At 37.1% G+C, this 23,722-nt stretch overlaps 1 protein-coding gene across 1 annotated transcript in view; it reads right to left on the bottom strand.

The window, feature by feature from the left end:
- The window catches only part of LOC121427226 (protein polyglycylase TTLL10-like), a 61,003-nt gene that overhangs the window by 33,840 nt on the left and 3,441 nt on the right, over positions 1-23,722 (bottom strand). Inside the window, exons 2-6 of the mRNA XM_041623527.1 lie at positions 13,936-14,139; positions 11,774-11,963; positions 6,885-7,634; positions 4,285-4,403; positions 2,457-2,669 (exon numbers count right to left, since the gene is read on the bottom strand). Of these exons, the coding sequence (XP_041479461.1) occupies positions 2,457-2,669; positions 4,285-4,403; positions 6,885-7,634; positions 11,774-11,963; positions 13,936-14,139 (1,476 nt within the window). The remainder of the gene's footprint in view (positions 1-2,456; positions 2,670-4,284; positions 4,404-6,884; positions 7,635-11,773; positions 11,964-13,935; positions 14,140-23,722) is intronic.

Genomic DNA, 23,722 nt, shown 5'->3' with positions numbered 1-23,722 from the left:
GATTCATAATGCTGGTCTTTGTATTTTAATGTTCTATGTATAGGCCTACACCTCAGCTTTGAGAAAAGGACATTCATAGGCCTTACTACAGATATGATTGGCAAATGCACGTTCTTTAGAGGTGTAGATCAAAAGGGGGTGGATGAAGAAAATAAGTCTAGAAAGAAAAGAATTATACCCCTTTCATAAACCTATCCTCCAATTAGCCGCCTAAGAGTAATGCGGATAATTCAATAAAAATTGCGTTCATAAACTCCGAAAATAAGCCGCATTATTTTTACGAGCGCCCGTCCTCAAAAAGGCGGATAATCGCCATGACAACTGGACACGCCCCCTCCGATGCGGTTGTGTTGGAAAAGGGTGACCTTGTGACCGCACCATGGCAATTATCCGCATTATTTGGAAATGCGTTCATAAACTCAAAATCTTGTCCCGATGCTGCTATTATGCGGATAATAGCAGCATCAGAGTAATGCGGATAACTCTTGTCCTCCTCCAGTTTTACGACCAAATTATGCTGCTATTAGCCGCCTAATTCATTTTAATGGGGTTTATGAAAGGGGTATTAGACAGCCAGACAGAGAGAAAGAAGGAAAGAAAGGAAGGAAGAAAATAAGTCTAGAAAGAAAAGAATTAGACAGCCAGACAGAGAGAAAGAAGGAAAGAAAGGAAGGAAGAAAGAAAGAAAGAAAGAAAGGAAGGAAGAGAGAGAGAAAGAAAGAAAGAAAAAAAGAAAGGAAGGAAGGGAGAGAGAGAAAGAAAGAAAGAAAGAAAGAAAGAAAGAAGGAAAGAAAGAAAAAACTTTCTATCAACGCGTGTATACATCCATGGCCATGCGCTCGCCGGAACTACACACATTGCAATCCATCGTGTGTGGCCCCCTGCTGTGACCGTAGATGCTGGGGTGAATTATCTTCGCGGACCGAGGTCAAGAAACAGGTGTTTCTATACTTAAATTTAATCTCTTGAGGGCAATAGGATTTGTATTACTGGGAGAAGATATTTGTTGATAAGGAAAAATGGGGTATACAGCCCTCAAACGAGAGATTTTCGTCATGCAAGGTTCAATAGTCTTGGGAAGTAGTTTTTTATAATATGGCTTTCAGCTGCTATTTTTTTTTTATCTGAACGATCCTATATTGTAAAATTATCAACAGAATCAAGATACCAAATAACTCATGAAAAGAGGTATTATTCATGATTCTGGGACAAAGGCAGAAGTTTATTTTTCAAAATGGCATCATCTGGCAGCCATCTTGGATTTTACCTGAAGATGAGATTATATTGCAAAACATATAGCAGAAAGAGATTCTACACACCCCAAGACCCCTAAACAGAGGTACTAATCATTATTCTTGGGCAAGAAGATCAAAAGTCAATTTTTCAAAATGGCATCAGGCGGCCATCTTGGATTCAACCTGAAGATGACCTTATATTGCAAAAATTATGACAGAAATCGATTCTACACACCCCTAAACTCCTTAAAGGAGGCATTACTCATCATTTCGGGCAATGGGTTCAAAAGTTAGGTTTGTAAGATGGCATCTGGAGACCATTTTGTATTTATGCAAATTAGCAAAACTGCCCAAACGGCAAGTTCGGGCAACCAAGCTGAATTTGTTCTAGGACCCCATTCGAACACGAATCAAGAAAAAAACTTAATCGGAAAGAACATTTCTAGGTTGGTGTATTAAGCCTATTGGACTGTCAAATAGACTACTTCACAAAGGTCTACGCAGTCTGTTCACTAATACTGATGTTGTTGCTGGCCGAAAATGGTCACAAACATGCTGCAGCCTGATCCAGTGGTCTTGGGTAAGTATTGGGTAAAATTTTTACCACCGAGTCATTGTGAACTCTGTGAGAAGATGACCATTTAACGTGTGTTGATAATGAAATCTCTATGGAAACTATGGAATTGGAGAAAAGGATCCATATCAAAAAAACATTCAACCAAATGGTCATTCTTTGCTTGACTGCTATCGTGTCCATCCGTATGTGAAGCTTCTTTGTTGTCAACAGATTTGTTTCTTAATGTGACATCTGATTCAGAACATTCTTTGATATTAGCTATCCTGTCGGTATCTGTGGGTGGTTGTTTAATCGTTCCAATAATCTAAAACTTTGATGTTATCTTCCTGCAGCTTCTTTGTGATTGGGCCAACAAATAAAACATGCCAGTAAATGACATACATGTAAGTGAATTTTATAAAACTGGTAAGTTTGTTTAATCCCATCTCATTTCCACTGGTCTTTCTTTTGCCATTTTTTTATTTTGAATTCCGGAACCAATAGCTTCTTTGTGATTAAACCAATCTCTTAATTATTGACATGTGTTTAGTAAGGATTACTGAAGCTAGCCTGTGTCAAAATTGTGTTCATTTTGACTGAGTGGAGTTTGTGTAGTGTGCTTGTGAAGTTTGATAAGTTCCTATTGGAACCCAGTTTTTATTTACCTTTAAAAATCTCAAAGAATGCATCTCTATCAGCTTTTAAATCCAAGATGTATGACTCTGGGAAGAACTCCTGTAGTCTGAGACCAAATTTAGATCTACCTCCACCTCTTGTCCTATCACATACTCTCTCATACTCTCTTAATGTGTTAAAGAGGCCAGTCTTGGTTGCTAGGATTGCTCCACAGTTAGGGATGCGATTCACAAGTTGTTCTCCTTGAGGGTGACAAAAAACAGAAAAAGCAATTATTTTCAAAGGGAAGTTTACCCTGAAATTAGTTTATTTTGGATAAAAAGATGACATGTTTTACTGCCCAGCAACATAAACCCATCAAAAAAGTTCTGTAACTCAATTTTGAGGGATGATATATTTGTTGCTACCGAGGAATAAAATATGAAACTGGAACCATCATTGAAAAGCTTAATTATTCCTCTTTACAATGATGTGCCATCTTCTGTGATTATGTAATCATGGAATGTGCAGTTACCATGAAAATAGGGAAAAAGTGAAATGTTTGCAAAATGCATTGTTTTCCAACCAGAGTCTCCATTTCTTCAGAATTTTGACCATGCAGGCAGTTGACAGTGAATGATTTGCAAAAGTGTGAATGGTGCTATTTAAATGAATGAAATCATGTGCTTCTATTTGGGTGATCAAGGGTGTTAAAAACTGTCAAAGATTAATCTCTTGCATGATTTTTTGTTTGATTGGAGTGAAAGCTTTCATAAAAATTTAGTAACAATGAAACTAACATCTCATCTTTTTTTTTAATTCAATATCATAGATCTTTTTGAAATGACAAGGTTCAACATTATATTCAATCCACTTGCTTAAATGAGAATACACAATGTGTGGATTTTCAGGCATCAATATCATTCAAATTTGGAAACAATTGGAAATTCGCTATTAGAAATTGTGAAACTTTTCATTTTTGACATCGCTGCATATTTATCATGTCGCATTCCATTATAACATTAGCATTACAAAGGACAGATAAATGTAAAGAATAATATTCATGTTTTTCAATGATACCACTTTTACATATGACTATGGCACACTAATAAATTTATTACAGCTCCAACTTGAGTTGAAGAACTTTTTTGAGGAGTTTACTTGGTCTGTTTATCAGTTTGAATGTGTTATATTTACCTGATTAAAATGGTTTCTTTTAGAGGTGTTGTGGCTCAGTGGATCATGTAAGTCTGGACTTTGTACCACAAAGTCCGGGGTTCAAACTCCACCACAGCACTCAGGTCCTTTGGCAAGGACCATTTGTCACTCTCCACCTAAGTGTAGTAAATAGGTACCCAGTAGGAAGGAATTCCTTGAATGCTCGAGCATCCGATCAGGATAGCCATGGTAAAAACTGGGTAATTATATGCAGCGCTTAGAAACATAAATTTGTATTATGCACTTTAAACGTTGCAAATTATTGTTATCATCATTACATGGTTAGAATGTGTTATATTTGATTTTAATACTTGGTTTGAATGAGCACTGGTTGATTTTAATACCCAATTTAAATGTGTTATAGTTAATTTTAATACCTGGTTTGAATGTGTTTGGTTGATTTTAATACCCGATTTAAATGTGTTATACTTGATTTTGATTCCTGGTTTGAATGTGTTACAGCTGATTTGAATGTGTTATAGTTGATTTTAATACCTGATTTGAATGTGATATACTTGATTTTGAACCCTGGTTTGAATATGTTATAGTTGATTTTAATACCTGATTTGAATGTGTTATAGTTGATTTTAATACCTGATTTGAATGTGATATACTTGACTTTGATACCTAATTTGAATATGTTATAGTTGATTTTAATACCTGGTTTGAATGTGTTATAGTTGATGCTACTTCTAAGTTCTACCCATTTCAACCTGAACTGATCGCTGTGCTTCTCTGTCATTCTATGCCAACCTCTTGCCAATAATACTCCTTCAATCCTGCAGAAGATGATAGTAAAAAAGTTCAGATATAAATAGATTTGTCATTTAGGACTGATCATTATGGAAGTAGCTACAGCTTAGCTTCATGGACTTACTCTAGACAAGATAGTATTCATTCTTAAAGGCTAAGTCAATCCCAGAAAAAAAATGTTGATTTTAATCAATAAAAAAAATCAAGCAAGCATAACGCTGAAACGTTTATCAAAATTGGACGTGAAATTAGAAAGTTACAATTTAAAGTTTCGCTTATTTTATTCACAAAACAATTATATGCACAACTTAATGATATCATCAGCTTATGATGAATTGAATTGAATTGAATTTATTACAGAACGTCACCGGCAATTGCCAACATTTTGTTCAAAACAAGAAAATATATACATAAACAGATAAACAAAGACAAAATAGTATTTTTTGTCAAACAAAACAAAATCAAAACAAAATATAACAAAGCAACTTATATATAAAAATATACACTATAAACATAGGCATTATTCGGGTACTCATTTTAACAATGAGTAAAAAAGAAAAAAAAAGCTGATGTCCAAGAGAGGACAAGGAAAACACAAGGAAAGTGGGAGAGGAAAGGGAAATAAAGAGGAAAGAAGTTCGAAAATAGAGAAGACGGGAGAGAGGAAGAGTGAGAAGAATGGCATCACATGTAAACTTATTGTGTAAGAATATTGCAATGTATAATAAATAAATTTTTCCTGGTACTCCATTTCAGAAAACCTAGTATTAAGGGTACTTATCTTTTCAAAAAAATCTTTGCGAAAATCATTATATTTGTTACATTTCATTATAATGTGAAACTCATCCCCCACCAAATTCAAATTACAATCCTCACAAAATCTTAGGTTAGATGGTATCTTCTCCGGTCTTTTGTACCTCCCTGTTTCTATTGGTAGATTATGAGCGCTCAGTCGGAGCTTTGTTATATTTTTTCTCAAATTGACATTGTGTATTGAACATAAATAATTTTCTTGCCTTATATTGAGTTTGAATTGCCTAAAAGTTCTTAGTTTATTTCCTTCCCTACTGTCCCTGTCGTTAAATAAATCTAATTTAAACTGTTCATCAAATCTCCGTTCCAAGGATGTTTTGCATATTGTAATAAATTCTTTTTGGGAAATTGGTATATTTTCTGGATCGAGTATGGGGGTGTCATTTTTCCGACAAATATCTAATATGTTAAAAATATCCTGAATTGTCTTAAGCCAGCAATTGTTTCCGTTATTCAATAGACTTACGTTTTCTACAAAAGCTTTGTAAACCAAACTATCTTCGTCCATATTACGTATTCGAATCCAATATTTAAGTATATTAATTGCAATTTGGATGACTTTTGGATATCTACCAATTTCAGCTGTCGCTGCTAAGTTACTGCATTTGCGGTTTACCCCAAGAATATATTTACAAAATTGAATGTGCACCTTTTCAGATTCATGTTTAAAATATAGCCCTGTTTTCCCATCAATTAATTGTAGATTTTTTTCCATGTCTATAACATTTGTACATGATGACAATCCTTCTCCTGCAAATTGTGAATATCATATAGTTTAATCATTTTTGTCTGTAATTATCTTTTTAGTACTCTTTATTTATGATTCATGCCAAAAATGCTAACATATTATGTTTATTATGTTATGGAAAATGTATTATACGAATATTATGGATGCAGAAGAAAACAATAAATCAAATCAAATCAAATATGCAAATGAGAGAGTGATGACGTCCCTCATATTTTATGTTGGTCTTCTGTTTTAGATATAACGACCATGGATCAGTCTTGGGGATCCTATCTTCTCCAGGAGGCTACTCGTGCTGACCAAGGAAAAGGCTTTTGTCAGGACGAAAAGTCCAATCACAAATACATGTATAAGGGAAGGTAATAAGTTAACCAATTTTCTGAAATTATGGAGAAATCACTTTTTAATTAAAAAATAATACTTTGAAGTCCTTTCACTAGACATGGCTGGACAAATTTTTGTTTAGATTTTTACAGATTTATAGGACCAACTTGACTTGAATGGTTATACTACTTTTTTCACAGGACAATAGGGAGAACATAAGAATATTTCATATTTCATTTAATAAAATACAAAAGAAATAGTGATGTCATCAGTCTCCTCATTTGCATACAGACCGGGATGTAAATATACATGTACTAGTACTGTAATTGTTTTGTGAAATTAAGCTAAATTTTTTAAATGTCATAACTTTCTTACTTTACATCCGATTTTTATGAAATTCTCAGTGTTATGCTTGTTGGATTTTTCGCTTTTCATTCAAATCAATTTTTTTTAGTGTGAACTTGTTGTTTAAAAACATAAACCCTCTCTTGTAATGTAATATATGACTTAGAATTGTAAAGAAACAAAGTGACTGATGTAGGGTGTAGAGTGCACTGTTATCTCTCATGGCTGATTTACATCAAAATAAGGGAGGAAGGATCAAGAAATGCTTGAGAATACTTACAATGATACTCCATTATTTCCACCAATATAGAATGCTGGTGATGTATCAAGATGCATAACAGATTTCCTACCACTGGTCTCACCAGGGCTCCTCCTCTCACGTCCCCCTCCTCTTCCTCTTCTCTCTTCATTCCTTCCATCTTTCTTCTTAGACCATGAAGAATCCTTGCTTGTCTTACTTCCTTTACCTGAGCCACCTGGCTCACCAGAAGAACAGGAAGTAGATCTTCCTTTACCTCCCTCTTCATTCGTGTTGTTTGGGTTGTTGTCATAGCAACCATAATCAGCACTTTGGTTGCTGTTATTGTTGTTAGAATTTGGATTATTGAAGGTAGTGGAAGATTCTGAAGTTTGATTCATAATCTTTGTTGAGGCAGGTGTTTGTGATTCACTATTCTTCTCATCTTCACGATGACAATCATTTATTTGAGAATCAGTATGGTAATAAGATCCTTGAAATACTTCATCACCCTCATTCTTCTCTTCTTCATCAAGAGGAAACTCATCATCAAGTGAAGTTAAATCATTCCCCAGCTCTTCATGGATGCCATGACAAGTATTCTCCATAGCTTCTGCTACTATCTGGCCATCATCTTCTTTCTTCACCTCCTCTTCTTCCTCTTCATCAGCATCACTTGCATCAGCAGCTTCTTCAAATTCATCTTCTTCTTTCCGCTTTCGCTCAATAGAGAAGATAGATTTCTTGCCTGGTTTATATTTGGTTCGAGTCCATGGGTGTTCATCACAGTAGCTACAAAATTATCAATACAAACATCATTAGCTGTTTATCATACACATATCATCATCACATACTTCACTGACTGCATAGTATTGGAAACTAGTTATTGAACTAATTAACCATGATTTGTAAAGTAGTTTATGTACAATATATTGGAGTACATATGATTGTAGTATTTGTAGTTGTACGGTCACCATTCCACATTATCCTCCTCCCATCAATATTAGTTCCTTCTTATTAAGCGCTTTTTCAAAAGTTACAAAGCGCTATTACTGCTATCATTTAAAGGTCAAGTCCACCTCAGAAAAATGTTGATTTGAATCAATAGAGAAAAATCAGACAAGCACAATGCTGAAAATTTCATCAAAATCGGATATAAAATAAGAAAGTTATTACATTTCAAAGTTTCGCTTATTTTCAACAAAATGGTTATATGAACGAGCCAGTTACATCGAAATGAGAGAGTCGATGATGTCACCCACTCACTATTTCTTTTGTTTTTTATTGTTTGAATTTTACAATATTTCAGTTTTTAAGAATTTGACGGTTAGTACCTCCTTGCCTGAAGCACAAAATGTTAAAATAATGGAATTCCACATGTTCAGGGAGGAATGAAACTTCATTTCACATAACAATGACGAGAAAATTAAAATATTTCATATTTCATATAATAAAATACAAAAGAAATAGTGAGTGAGTGATGTCATCAACTCTCTCATTTGGATGTAACTGGCTTGTTCATATAACAATTTTGTTGAAAATAAGCAAAACTTTAAAATGCTATAACTTTCTTATTTTACATCCGATTTTGATGAAATTTTCAGTGTTAAGCTTCTTGAATTTTTCTCTTTTTATTCAAATCAAGTTTCTGTTGGAGTGGACTTGTCCTTTATCAGGTGGCACATATACTAGTAAATGTTCCATATTATACAAATAACCTAAAAAAAGAAACATGACACTCATGGTTCTAACATTCCTAAAATTCAAGTGATTGTGCAGCTAATCATCTCTACTAAGTCTGAGTTCATAAAAGTCCAAACAAATATCAAATTGAAATATTTAACACATGGAATGCCTCTGGCAGTCTTGCCTGCATTACCCGATTCAATATAGCAGCAGTGCTGACTTTGAAAACAACTATTGAATAACTATTCTTAAAAAAAAACACCATTCATGTATAATGAATTATTATGTCCATTATAAACCCTAAAAGACTTTTAACCCTAAAAGATCCAAGTTATTTGGACCCATCTTGGGGGGTGCAAGTGCCGTAAAATTTTGCAGTGGTAGTGTGCGATATACCGGTAATCTACTATCTACAAGGCTGTGTGGTCAATTTTTTTTTAAATAATATTTTTCATTTAAATGTATAGTGTATGATTGGTTTATCTCAGACAAGGGCAGTGAATCAATTGTAAAGATATCATATCCATTGAATATCTACATCAATGCTCTTTTTTATTACTCAAAAGAAATTGGTATAGAGTAACTCTTCTGTTTTCATGATGTAGAGGGGTGAAATATATATTATTTTTTCTTGGCGTTCCAATAAATGTTTCTTAATGCCCTTTTGAGTTAGAAAATAAATTTGATATTAGAACGCTGTTCATGCATTCAAATACATTATGACATAGTGGGATATTCATACGTCATGGCATGTGCAGTATCGATGAATGCTATACGCAGAGCTAGAGCAGTGCATAGAACAATTACACCAAATGCAACATGCACGATGGTTAGTCATCTAGCTAGCTACGGCTGGCTGCTGACACGGCAGCAGCATGCACTGCACGATTGCCCTACATGTACATGTAGCTTCAGACAGGTTGATAAATGGACATAATAACAAAAAAAAATTGATGTTCAGCAATATGTATCATATAATATATATTCTTGTTAGTAAAGTGTTTACTTTTATAATCAAATTGTTGAATATATGCCTATTCAAGGCTCCCATAAAAGTAAACACTTTACTAACAACAATATATTGCTGAACATCAAAATGCCTAAACAGATACCTATTCATGAGCATAAATATTTAACGTTTCATTTGTGAACTGATGAGCTTAAATTATTTTCATGTGTATGCATACTGTAACTTAAGATTGGAAGAAATCATGTAACTGGTAAACACTTTACTAACATGAATATCAGTATGTAGGACTAGAGTGAAATTTCATGGTATCTTTGGAAGAGTTTTTAAAGGTGAAGAAATAAAGTATCATCATTGATTTTAACATATTTCGTCAATGTCATACTAATAATTAACATACACGAAAATCAATTTGAAAAATTATTTGTCCGGGGGTCAAACTAAAGGTCAAAGGTCACAACCTTATAAATTGCTCCAATACATTATTTGATGCATGTTTTGGATTCCTCTCTAAATTTCCTAATAAATGGTACCAGTTTCATGAAAATTGGTCAACACGTTACAACGCAGTGGCCATTGAAAGTTGAAGGTCATGCCCATTTTTGTCAAAACAAGGAGAAAAGGGCGGGCAGTAGCGCGAGAACCGACGGACCAATTGGACTTATTTTTTACCCGTTGGTGAAAAAGAATCAGGAGAACGATCAAAAAGGGAATGTGAACACAACATACCCTAATATAATATTTTCAAAATCTTTTGTCTTTCCTGAAATTCTGATATTACAGAGTGTTTCAGTCAGTTTCAGATTATTTGGTTCCACTCACCAATTACAGAGGGAAAAAAAAGTTACAACAAAATTTTTTTAAACTCTAAACAGACGGCCGAGTATGAAGAAAGGGAAAGAGAAAAACAATTATTTTCAGGGCAGGTTGTACGATATAAAACAGGGCTTGTTAAAGATAAAAACATAAAGGAAAGATGAAAGTTGATAGGACCATGAGGACACAGTATCAAGATAAAAGTAGGTGCAATGCAATGCAACTTAATTGCTTCTTTGTTTGTTTAGACTGCACTCGCAAGGTCAAAATGTGAGCTGAGAAACCAGCTGTAGGGTTTGTTGATGCAAAGTACGTAGTGTGGTCTACATCGTGTAGACCGTGATAGTGCATATGCGACCAACGCATCAGGTTGGCAAATCTATACAAGCAAAGCGGAGGCGTCATGAGCACAAAAAAAACAAATGGAGCGCCTCTGGCAGTCTCACCTGCATCACGCGATTCAATATACATGTAGGAGCAGTGCTCACTTTGAAAACTACTATAAAAAATTATTCCCAAAAAACACTTTTCGTATAATGATAAAATACTAAAAAGTTCATTGACAATAAATGACATTTGACCTTAATCATTCGACCTAAGACATGTCAGTGATACTCAGAGATTTAATCAGATTTCGGCTGCCGTGACGGGGAAAATGTGAATGTAGCCTCCCACTCCTATTGATAAAAGCTAAATGTAGATCTGGGTATGACGAAAGAAAATGTGACTGAGGAGAATGGTGAACTCTACCACGACTCATAGCCGTCGGACGTCGGTACCGATATATTGTCGGTAATCAGGGCCTATACACACCCCCCTACTAGAAAAGGCCTGACGACGCCCCTGCTTATTAAGATCCATAAACTTTTAAGTTATGATACCAATTCAACAAATATTCTCAACATGGCCAAAGTTCATTGACCTTATTATAACTTTTGACTTTAGTCATGTGACATGAAACCCACGTAGGATGTTCAATGATCCCACCCATAGGTGCATTACATGTACATGCCATCATGCAGATAAAAATTGCAGGCACAACACATGCAACTCTCTCCCTGAGCTGATCCTTCCATTTTTTTAGATTCTCGAGTCCAAATGAAAGACTTCCCTGGGATTGCGTGAAATTTGATACTTTGACGAAATCTCAAATCTAATCGTTCCATTTCACTTAGCAATTGACGTAAATTCTACATGTATATTGTAACTTTGAACTTGACTTTTGAATTAAAAATATTTTTCCTCGCTGTTGACGTCGGTGCTTTGGACTTTTGGTCGCAATTTCCAAGCATAGCTCAGCTTTTCAGCAGTCTCCCTTAAAGTCCAACTTTTAGAGTGTGATGAACACAGTATTATTCATCATTTTTTATTACTCCGGGAAATTACACTGTACAAGATATCTTACATATTATTGTTGAAAATAGAAATAAATAAATGAAATGAAAGGAACTGATTAAATTACCTTTTACATATTCCTTGCAGCCATGTATCAATGGACTTGAAGTGGTAGACCATACTGTGATAAGACTTGGAAACAAATCGATAAGAATCAAAGATTTGAACTTTTCCCTTCTGCCACCGTGCTCCAATTGTTTTAGGACCATCACCTAACCATACTTCCACGTGAACCATATCATGCTTCTGCTTCTTAGCTTGAAAATAAAAAAATAAATGAAAAATGAGTAACATACAGGGTACAGAAGAAAAAGAAAACAGGTTTCTCATTTATTTCTGCCCAATAGATAGAACAGAGCCATTATACCAATGGCTCTGAATAGAGTGATCCATTCAAATCTTTTTAATTTTATGTATTCATTTTTAATGTTTTGTACAATGTATTTTGCCATGATTTGTAGCCTGTAAATAAAACCAATCCAAATGATTTATGATATTTCAACAAAATCTTGATAAATTTGTCATGTACTTATTGCACACAAATGAAAGCTGTTAGCACCGGCAAGTTATCTTATCTGAGGCACATACGTGAATCCCTCAAACTCAGTGTAAAAAGTGGGCGGAGCTAAATTGGATTTTCGCGCCTAGCAACACTGTTAGCAATGCCTGTAAGCATCGTTCTGCCCACTCTCCATAATGTCTGCGATATTGAAATCCTAAAAACCAATAGAATCGTTAAAATTTAGTAAGGCTATAAATGTTTATCATTTACATTGACTATCATTGTACAAACTCATACCGAATTTACCAGCAAGTGACGGTTATATTACAAATTATCAGCCATTTTAATGAGTGAAACAAAGTGCCAAAATTTATGAGAATATAGCGTAAATTTTGTAAAGCATTTCAAAATCCTTAATTTCAATATCTTCATAATTTTTCATTGTTTTAAAAAACATCTTATTACATTTACTATAATTTTCCCGAACTGATAACATTGATAGATTACTGTTTCTCGGCTTCATGGTGAAATGGCAGGCCTTCGAAATCAGGTTAATTTTTGTTATATTTCTAAAAGAAAATTGTTAGATTCCAACTACTATACCAACTGTTCGCCCGAAGGAGGGTTATCATCTCATAATGTTGTGTAAATGATACATTACAATACCTTTTAGGAGTGTTTTAATCTTTGTTAGATAACATTTTTCAGGATGAGTTTCGTAATGAAGAGAAAAATCAAGTTCATTACTAGCATGCGAGCCGCAGAATGATAAATTTTAGCGTTCGCAGACATGGCTGATCCCCTGGTGTGTCGCACGGGATTATCTAGTCCCATACTGGTGTCGGATGGTATCTTCCACGTACCTTGTCCCCTTGCAGTGACCACGGTTGAGTTTTATAGTGCTTCATTTTGATACTCAATCTGTGAAACACCGATATCTTAAAGTGCTTGGAATATGCCTGACACATATTAATGATTTCATTTTCAAGAATTATCATTCTTTCCTGCATGAATTACAAAACATCAATCTTATAGGTCAAGAATGTGTATAATTTATAGTTAAAATTAATGATAGAAACTGTTTGTCCAATTTCATCAGTATCTCACTGTATGTTAAACAGAAAATATAGATCAACTGTATATTTTGTAAATTCCACGGCCGCCTCCACGAACTTAAAGAGATGGTATATACAGAAGAAGAGGAAGGGGGGCCGGGTTTAGGTGTCTCAAGCAGATCGGGAGAAAGGGGGGGGGGTGGTTCCTTTTCCCACTCTCTTTCAAATAACTTTAAGGTTATTTGAAAGAGAGTGGGAAAAAAAGCACCAGCAAGACGGTGCTCACATGCGTCGCTAACAAGATTGCTAGGCGACCTACTGCGAGAGGATTTTTATAATGGCGGGCTCCGCTGAGTTGATACATAGCCTATAGGCGGTTCACGTATGTGGAGGGTTAGCAATCAGACATGTGCTTCAATAAAAACAATGGAAAGTTGTCTGATATGGCGACTTGTCAGATGACAATTGTTGCTGATATTTCTCCCATCAAGTATTTTTTTGTTATATCGAAATTATTGACTTCTATTCATTTTTCAGAAAACAAATTTCTTTGTCACATCACTAATTGATATTCACACACTTAAAGTTGCAACAATCTCAAAGAAAAATATAAATTGCAATGGACCAAGTGTACACAAAATCAAAAGGAGATAAAAAGTACATTTTGCTTACATTTCTCATTGAAGTAGGTGCCTGAGATAAAGACTAAGTCACCAGGTTTCATCTCTTGTTCCGTGATTGTAAGAGGTAGAGTATCATATTGGTAGGCTTGGTTCCAGCTATCAACCTTGAAACCAAAATCTCCTTTTAAATCTAGCAAGACCCTCCTGACAAGACCACAGCAGTCTAAAAATAATGGAGCATCATACTCAGGAGCTACAAAAGAAAGAACAAAATAGCTTTTACACTTTGTATTTAACTCACAGAAATTGTTTTGATTACATTTACATCCACAACACATCTTTATAATACATATCACCAAGATCTATTAGATCTTCCAAGTCTGCTCTTTTCATATTCACTTCCTCTTATCCATAATGACATCATAGACCTCGTTCTCATTACATTCCTAAAACTAGTTTACTGAAAACTATTTTAACGTATAACGAGCAGTCTTTAACGTGATCTTCCATCCAGTTCGGAAAACCACTAGCGATGTAGTTTTCAAGATCTATTTGCCTCGTCAAATTTGTTTTAGCATAAGTGAAGACACAACTGTTCTAGGGGAAGCGATCTTCCAACATTTTGAGCGCGCTAATCCACACAATGTATGTAGAATATCTACGCTGCGGTTTGAATTTCGCGCAAAAAATGTCATCCAACTGAGAGCATTTCCATAGTAACAAGACCACTTCATGTAAGTGGTTTTGAAAACCACTTTCGGCTGATCAAATGGGAACGCTAGCAAAGCAAAGCGATCTTCCAAACTGGTTTCCTGAATCTGTTTCCAGTAACATAAGTTTTGAAAGTATGAGAACGGTGTCTTGAACTCAATTCCAGTTATTCAATTTCAACTTTATTTCAAAAGCGATAAATAAAAAAAATCAAAGAGCATAAAAAAAAATTAACATCTCACACATTGTCAATTCAATTTTAATTAAAGGCTCTGAAAGTTCACCTGCTTTACGCAATTCAATATTTACTTTGAAACAAATAAGATGAATGATACAAAAAATACCATTCATATGACAATAATACTAGATCAATGACTCTAAATGCCCTTGAGCTTATTTGACCTTATGATCATTGATACTTGATAACTCATACTTGTATGTCCATGTTTTACAAACTAGATAGATAAACTTACAAAGTTATGATGGCACAACATCGTCAAAGTTCATTGACCCTAAATGACCTTTGACCATAATCATGTGACCTGAAACTCCTGGAGGTGAATAGTGATACCTGATTATTATGTATTAATATATCATTTTATAGAAGTAAAACAAAACTTTCATGAACTAGATCCATTCACGTTCAAAATTTCGATGGCATTTCAAAAACTTTTACCTCAGGTTAAGATTTCAATGTTGATACCCCTAACAAGGTCTAAGTTAATTGACTCTAATTGACCTTTGACATTGGTCAGGTAATTTTAAACTCATGCAGGATGTTCAGTGACATTGATTACTCATATATGACATAGGTCCATATTCTTTTCTAAAACCCTGTTTAGATCTGTCTCTCTCTAGTGTCACACTAGACGATCGTCTGGAACGAACACTGCAAACGAACACAAGGTACACATGCGAAGACCATTTAGATTAGAACACACGTCTGCGGTAATCGCAAGATGCGCTGTGATTGTACCTATTCCAGTGAGGGGGAAACACACGCTCAATCAATTCTGAAACATTGCTTTTTTCATCTTTTCCAACAATTCCCATGTATTTTTCTGGTTTTATTTCTATGTTCTTTTTTTCTATAAATTTTCATGTATCTCCTTGCTTTAATATTTTCATCTTAATTCTTTTGTATATTTTGTTCTCTCCTTCTCTTTTCTTCTTCATGATTTCTCACATACTTCTATATTTGTTTTAATTCTTCTTTCACTCTTTTCTGTCAAATCTTATGTATTTCTATTTTTCAATTCTTCTCTTTTCTTCAATTTTGCATTTCATTGTTTTGAGTTTTCTATCATATTTCCTTCTATCAATTCTTTTTTATTTCTTTGTTTTAATTTTTCTTTCATATTCTCTTCTATTTTTCTTCACATTTTCTTTTATCAATTCTTATGTATTTCTATGTTTTAATTTTCTTGCATCTTTTTTTCTATAAATTCTTAGATATTACTATATTTAAACTCTTCTTTTCAATCTTTTCTCCTATCAATTATTATGCCTTTCTTTGTTTTATTTTCTTTCATCACATTTTCTTCTAATCAATTCTTATGTATTTTTTAGTTTTAATTCTTTCATCACCTATGGTATGGTATGGCATTTATTAAGTCATGCATCACAGTTACAAAGCCTGAATAGCACATGGATTTACAATATTAAAAATGTACAGATTTAAAACAGTGGAATATTAAACCATACATATATTTACAATTAAAGAATAATGTAAAACACACCCATAATTAAAACAAAGAAGACGAAAATGAAGAAGAGGAGAAGAAAGAAGACGAAGAAAAAGAAGAGAAAAGGAAGAATAAGAAGAGGAAGAAGAAAAAAGTGCACAATATCCACTCCTTGGGGAGCATTCCTTGCATTCATCGCAGCCTCATTATGGTACTGGTAAAATCAAACATACAATATCTTTTGCATGCTACCGGGTACCCATTTACCTGGGGGGGGGGCCACTTCCATTCACGAGTGGATACCATGCGAGACCATCGGGTCTCGAAAAGCACCCTAAACACGTAATTTCCATATTCTGAAAATGCACCCCTAAACAAGTATTGGCGTGTGAAACCCTACCCTTAACAAGTATTGGAAGCAAAACGATACTCTTGACAGATATTCCCTGAAATGAACCCCTAAACCAGTACAGGAATGTTATATTTTTACGGGTCCTTCGGTCGTCGGCTTTACCTTATTTGGTTTAGTACGACCTCACCTTCTACACCTCGCGCAAATAGGACTCTAAACACGAAGTGTTGGGGCAAAAAGGACATCCTTTATAAAACATTTTAATTTTGTTTTATCATCCCCACAAATTCCACCCTAAACACGTAATTTTCCAACCGAAATAGATACCCTTTTTTCATTATATTTGTGTTTTTGACACCCTTATCACGTTACGTACGTAACGGGCCCTATCATGAAAAGGACATGCTTTTTACGTGTTTTTTGGGTCGCGCATGGTATCCACTCGTCAATGTAAGTGGCCCCCCGAGCCCATTTAGCACCTGGTAGAAAGAGTAGGAATTTAAAGTAAAGAGAGAGCATCCTAACTTTCATATAGAAAGTGAGGTTCAAGCCAAAAGCTGATGGTCCCGTCGCCTGGGCGAAGGGTGGGCTGGCTTGATCGGTTGTCCTCTCGAAAGCAGCCAAAAATTCTCATGAGAGAAGGATGTCATGCAGTATGTAACAAATTCTTACCTCTAATCTACGGGCCCGCCTGGGGGATAGATAAGAGGGAGTTACCGCTGAAAGGGCCGTCGCCGTAATCGATGCCCGGTCAGACTCGGAAGCTCGACGTAGAGGGCGAATTTAGAAAATCAGAAGCACCTGCATATTAATGGGCGATACCCATGCAGATGAGTGGGCTGGAGATTCAGAAGACTTGCCGACGGTTCCCTAGAGTGCGTGCTGGCGGGAGAAATCTCAATCCCAGACACCAGCGATTAGACTGATAGAAAGCAGCAAAAGGTGGCTGCAACGTCCATTCAGTGAAATTCGGGGGCTTGCCGACTTGCTGGGGATGAGACCCACATGTCGGCAGCACCTGTACGTTGCGAGAAATCATCCGTGCAGTGAACGGGCTGGCAATTTTCATAGAAAAGGCCCGCGGCTAGAGTGAGACTGCTGTTAAGCTCGGCGGTCAAGTAGCGGCGGTCTAAAATTACAAAGAACATGAGGATAAGAACCGTCATGCCTGGGGACGTATTGATGCAGGCTGTAAGGATTCAACGCCAAGCTAACGTTGACCGAGAGCTTGCTGTCATGTTGGGGCTGAGAGCCATATGTCGGAAGCACCCAAACTGGACAGCAAAAGAAAGTACCCACCCTTGTCAAAGGCCGCACACAAAAATTCATGACATAAATATAAACCATTTTTGTACAAAGGTGTGCTACAATACCCCTTACTAATTACATGCACATAAGCAATTTAATATCTTCATAACAAAGAAGAACTTGACATGTATAGCATCTTTGTCTCTGAATCAAAAGTCCCACATAAAAGCACTTTCCACCACGCAAAAATGGCCACTGAATGGACAACATTTTTTAACAACCAATATGTCAAAGTGAGCACCTGTTTTGTTAAAAATGATGTTCATGAGTGTGCTCTGCATGTAGAGATGCTCTCCTTCCTTATTTATGCAAATTCTCAGAATGAAATCAGTTAGCTCTTTTAGACTTGACAGTACTTTACTCTGGTCTAAGCAAGCTTCCATCAGGAAAATCATGTCACTTCTGACACATGAATGATTATGGGCCATTGGGATGCTTGAGGCAGGTGAAAGTCATCGAGCAATTGCAAGACGTGTTGGTTGTTCGCACAGAGCAATTTCTCAACTGGCCACACGGTATCAGGAAACTGGAACTGTGACAGACAAAGACAGGGAAGGCCTTGGGTCACAACCCCTAATCAGGACAGGTGGATTCTCCTTTGACATCTTCGAGATCGTTTTCATCCAGCTATCCAAACATCTGCAGAAACAGTGGGCCAAAATGATAACCCTATCAGTGCTGACACTGTGAGATGTCGCTTGAGGGAGCAGCACCTGGTATCAAGACGGCCTTGCAGAGGTCAGGAGTTGACCACTATCCATAGAAGGAATAGACTGAGGTGGTGCAGAGAGCATGGCCGCTGGACAAGGGAATGCAGTACATATTGTTTTCAGATGAATCCAGGTTCTGCGTCAATACAAGTGATGGACGGGAGCGTGTGTGGCGCAGAGCAGGAGAGCAATATGCAGGACATATGTCCCTCTCCAGGACAGCGTGTACGCTTTTTGGGAGAGTACTTCTTCAAAGTTCAAGGTTGCAGAATGTTCCATTCGTGAAGTTGATTGGTGGGGTGGACCTTCTGTGATGGTGTGGGCAGGCATATCAGCCAACCATATGACTCATCTGGTTATCCTGGCAGGTAATCTGACAGCTAAGTGCTATGTTGATGAAGTATTGAGACCCCATCTGCTCCCTTTCCTGCAGGCAAATCCTGGCATCACATTGTTTCAACAGGACAATGCAAGACCCAATACAGCACGGTTCACCACCAACTTCCTTCAGGAGCAGGACATTGACGTCATCCCATGGTGTGCATGCTCTCCTCACCTCAATCCCATTGAGCATCTGTGGAATAATAAACTTGGCAGACGGGTGAAATCAAGGGAACAGCCTCCTACCAATCGGCAAACATTGATCCTAACTCTGCAGGAGGAATGGACAGAACTTCCCCAGGACTACGCCAGACAACTTGTCCTAAGCATACGTCAGAGATGCCTGGAATGTGTCCAGGCACTAGGAGCACATACACATCATTGAACATTGTTATTTGTGTCTGGTTTATTTCATCCTTTGACATTAACTTTTTTGTAAAACCTGGACGGCTCATTCTGTTACATTTTGTGACTTTTGATTCAGTGACCAAGATGCTGTACATGTCATTTGATTTCTTTGTAATAAAGATAATCACTTCCTGTTGGGTATGTGATTACTAATGGATATTGCACCATACCTGTGTACAAAATTGTTTATTTCTATTGGGTGAACTTTTGTGTGCAGCCATTGTGAAGAAGTGGGTACTTTCTTTTGCTGGCCAGTTAACATAGTATTAGGGGTCATCGTGCAGCTGAGCAGGCCAGCAATTCAATAAAGGGTCAGCAGGAGATGGCAGGTGTCTGCTTGAACTGCACGGTGCTTATCATGGCGGCTGACAGGGAGCGTGGGGGAGGTGTGAAGCAACATGAGAGTTGCGACGCCCGACTGTCAGTTATCAGGAGTCTCGTGACATAATGGGGGCGATGACAGTATGTCGGTAACACCTGCGCATAAGCGGGGATTTCCATCCCAAGTGCATGAAATTGCTGGCGACTCTCCGAGGTGTGAGGTGGCGAGTGTCTTCTTGACCTGCCCGGTGCTTAACACGGCGGTTTTAGCTGATGGGGAGCATGAGGATAGATATCTGTGATGCTCTAGGGCATTCTGGTGTAACATGTAAGCTACAACGCCTAGCCATAGGCGCAAGAATTAGAAAGAAATGTCTGCCCGCAAAGCGGGGTTAACGACCTAGAATTTCTTCTTCCCCTTCTATGCGGCCCCCACCGGGGGGCAGAAGTAGACACAAGAGACAGGGGGGACGTGATATCTCGCATGAGAAAAGTCACCCGAACCTGATCAAGCTGTTCAGGCATATGGGCGCAATTCCACAGTTCCACCTTCTTGAGCACGTGGACGCGATTTCATGGTTCCCCCTGATCACATTATCATGAGTTTGATGGTGTTGAGCTCACGTGTTTGTAGCGACTAGGGGCTGGTAGTCCTTTGCTGATACTCCCTGACGGAGACTGACAAAGCATCGAGCCTAGTCTGTGCTGGGGAGAGTCCCACGCTCTTAACCAAAAATACCATGTCTGGCTCTTTCAAGCAGCAGGCTTGGAGTCATCACGAAATGAGTCGAAAGAGCTCATCTACCTGGTAAGTTCTTAACCTGAAAAAACAAGAGGGACGAAAAGAGAAAGGGCAGGGGGGTGGGCAAGAAAGGTGACAAAACAAGGTCCCTTTCAGATTATTAATAATAATATTAATAACTCGGGTAATTAACAAACAGGACCAACTTCTTATAATCAAAGTTTACATGTATGCAAGACTCTCTTATGACACCTAACTCTGCAACTGTAAGTTACTTTTCAACCAAACTTGGATGGTAGATTGATTTGGGGTACCTGCATGTTATGCTGCAGTCAGAGGTCACATGGTAAAGTCAAAGGTCATTTTCAGGTCAACGTTGAAGTTTACATGCAAGACTCTCTTTTGACACTTAACCCCTCAACTGTAAGTCACTTTTCAACCAGACTTGGATGGTAGATGGACTTGGGGGGCCTGCATGTTATGCTGCAGTCAGAGGTCACATGGTAAAGTCAAAGGTCATTTTCAGGTCAATGTTGAAGTTTACATGCAAGATTCTCTGTCTCCGCAACTGTAAGTCACTTTTCAACCACACTTGGATGGTAGATGGGCTTGGGGGACCTGCATGCTAGGGTCATTGTCGCCATGATAATTGTATTTCTGGGTCAAATTTCTATGTGAGCTCAGTATATCGCAATGACGGATGATGCAGTGGGTTCGGCTGCACGACCCGTCAAGCATCTCTAGTTATTAGATTGCTGTCATAACTTTCAAAGTTCATAGATATAGTTTATTAAATGTGGATATAGGGGTAATCAAGTATCACTGACAAGTCTTAGGTCGCATGATCAAGGTCAAATGTCATTTATTGTCAATGAATGTAGTATTGTATCAATATATGATTTGTGTTTATTGTGAATAATTATTTTATAGCAGTTTTCAAAGTTAGCACTGCTGCTATATAGGCCCGTTTGGGGTACACGTGTACACGTGTACACGCACGGTCAAGTCAGTGCACGTGTACTAAATTCCATCACCGTGTACACGGTAGCATCTGCATAAACAAGCTCACAGCCTCACATTAAATCTTAGTTCTCAGACACTGCACATGTTTTAATTACTAATATGTCAACATATTTCAATTAATCCAGAGTGAGTTCACTTCCAAAATCGCCAATTTAATCCACATTCTTTCTGGAGACTCACGTTTTTGTACCACGAAATCGGCACGAAATGGGTCTGCTCCGGTCTCAAAAGCTCGAAAGCGTTGCTCAATCACACTCAGAGTCAATTTGAGAATCACCAATTGCGATAGCGATCATCGCTACAACTTACGTGTTATACGCTCGCACACAAGCCTACAAACAAACGCTCTTCAAATTGGCAACATAATAATGAAAATTAATCGATAACTTCAGTTACACTTATTCTGCAGCGATCTGTGCATGCATGTACGGTACAGTATACAAAATGCGCATCCACCGAGCGTCGGCGATAGCTAGGGCCCTGCACTGATTTTCTTTTGCATTCTTTATTAATTTAATGCGCTGCTAAGCCGAGTAAACTTTTAATTTGCACCAATTTTTGTGGATTGATACTTCAAACTTCTCAGGTAAGCTTTAAAACCGTGACTTAGGCTATATAGACCCCTTTTTATGACATATTGATGCGGGTCCGTGTCGACATGAAAACAGAACTCGCTCTCACAGTGTTTACAACGTGTACACGACCGAAAAACACGCCGTGTACACGTGCATCAAAAATGGACTTTCAAAACGGGCCTACTGCTATATTGATTCGCGTGATGCAGGTGAGACTGCCAGAGGCGCTCTACTTGTTATCTTTTTATATCCTCGCAAATTAGACCAAGCAAAATGACTTGATAGCAATGTTTCTACACTTCTTGGCTAACTTCTGTTAAAGAATGAAATCAGTTCATTATTGTCATGAGTCAACATCAATATCTAAACCAAGGTTAAGTTTTTGAAATGTAACCTATACACCGTTTATATCTACCAAAAATGTAAAGTGCCATGGAGGCTAGACAGGCTAGACTAGTCATTAGATCTAAACAGTCTCGGCACAAAGAACAAACCACAAATCTGAAAGAATCGCGAGGATGAATACACTCAAGATAGTCTAGCGCAATCGCAAAATTAAATGGCGTGACTGCTGAACTGTAGATCTAATCGATTGCGACGTAAACATGGCGTAGAAAACTGAAGTCCTTTATCTGAGCACATTGTGTTGATCATTGAGCAGCGCACACTTTCTCCCTAGACTGACGTTGACCAAAGGAAAAAAACAAAGAAGAGAAGAAAAAATGAAAGATGAATCAAGATTTAATTATAAACAAAGAAATACATAAGATGAAAGAAGAAATGAAACAAAGAAATAAATGATAAATTATAGAAAAGAAATGAAAGAAGGAGAAAACAAAGAAATACTCAAGATTTCGTAGAAAAAAAGAGAAGAAAAAATCAAAGATGAATCAAGAAGAAATTATAAACAAAGAAATACATAAGAAAATTGATGAATCAATTCCTTAAACATGTGGAATGCCTCTGGCTGTCTCACCTGCATCACACAATTCAATATAGCAGCAGTGCTAACTTTGAAAACTACTATAAAACTAGAGATGCTCGGCGGGTCATCCCCACCGCATCATCGGTCATTGCGATATATAGAGCTCACACAGAAATTTGACAAAAAAATACAGAGATCATGGCGACAATGACTTTAGCATGCGGGTCCCCAAAGTCCATCTACCATCCAAGTGTGGTTGAAAAGTGTCTTATGGTTGCGGAGAAAGAGAGTCTTGAATGTAAACTTTAATGTTGATCTGAAAATGATCTTTGACCATACCATGTTACCTCCGACTGCAGCATAACATGCAGGTACCCCAAATCCATCTACCATCCAAGTTTGGTTGAAAAGTAACTTATGGTTGCAGAGTTAGGTGTCATAAGAGAGTCTTGCATGTAAACTTTAACGTCGACCTGAAAATGACCTTTGACCTTACCATGTGACCTCGGATGCGGCGTCAGACGCGGCGAGACAAGGCCAAATCCATTGAACCCCCGAACAGAGTTCAGAGGGTACAATAATTATTCACAAAAAACACAATTCATATAATGATACAATACTACATTCATTCACAATAAATGACATTTGACCTTGATCATGCGACCTAAGACTTGTCGGTGATACTCGATTACTCC

This window comes from Lytechinus variegatus, chromosome 14 (genome assembly GCF_018143015.1).
Source record: "Lytechinus variegatus isolate NC3 chromosome 14, Lvar_3.0, whole genome shotgun sequence".
NCBI classification, from domain to species: Eukaryota; Metazoa; Echinodermata; class Echinoidea; order Temnopleuroida; family Toxopneustidae; genus Lytechinus; species Lytechinus variegatus.
Note: the sequence above shows the minus strand (reverse complement) of the source record. Positions and strands in the feature narration are given on the sequence as shown.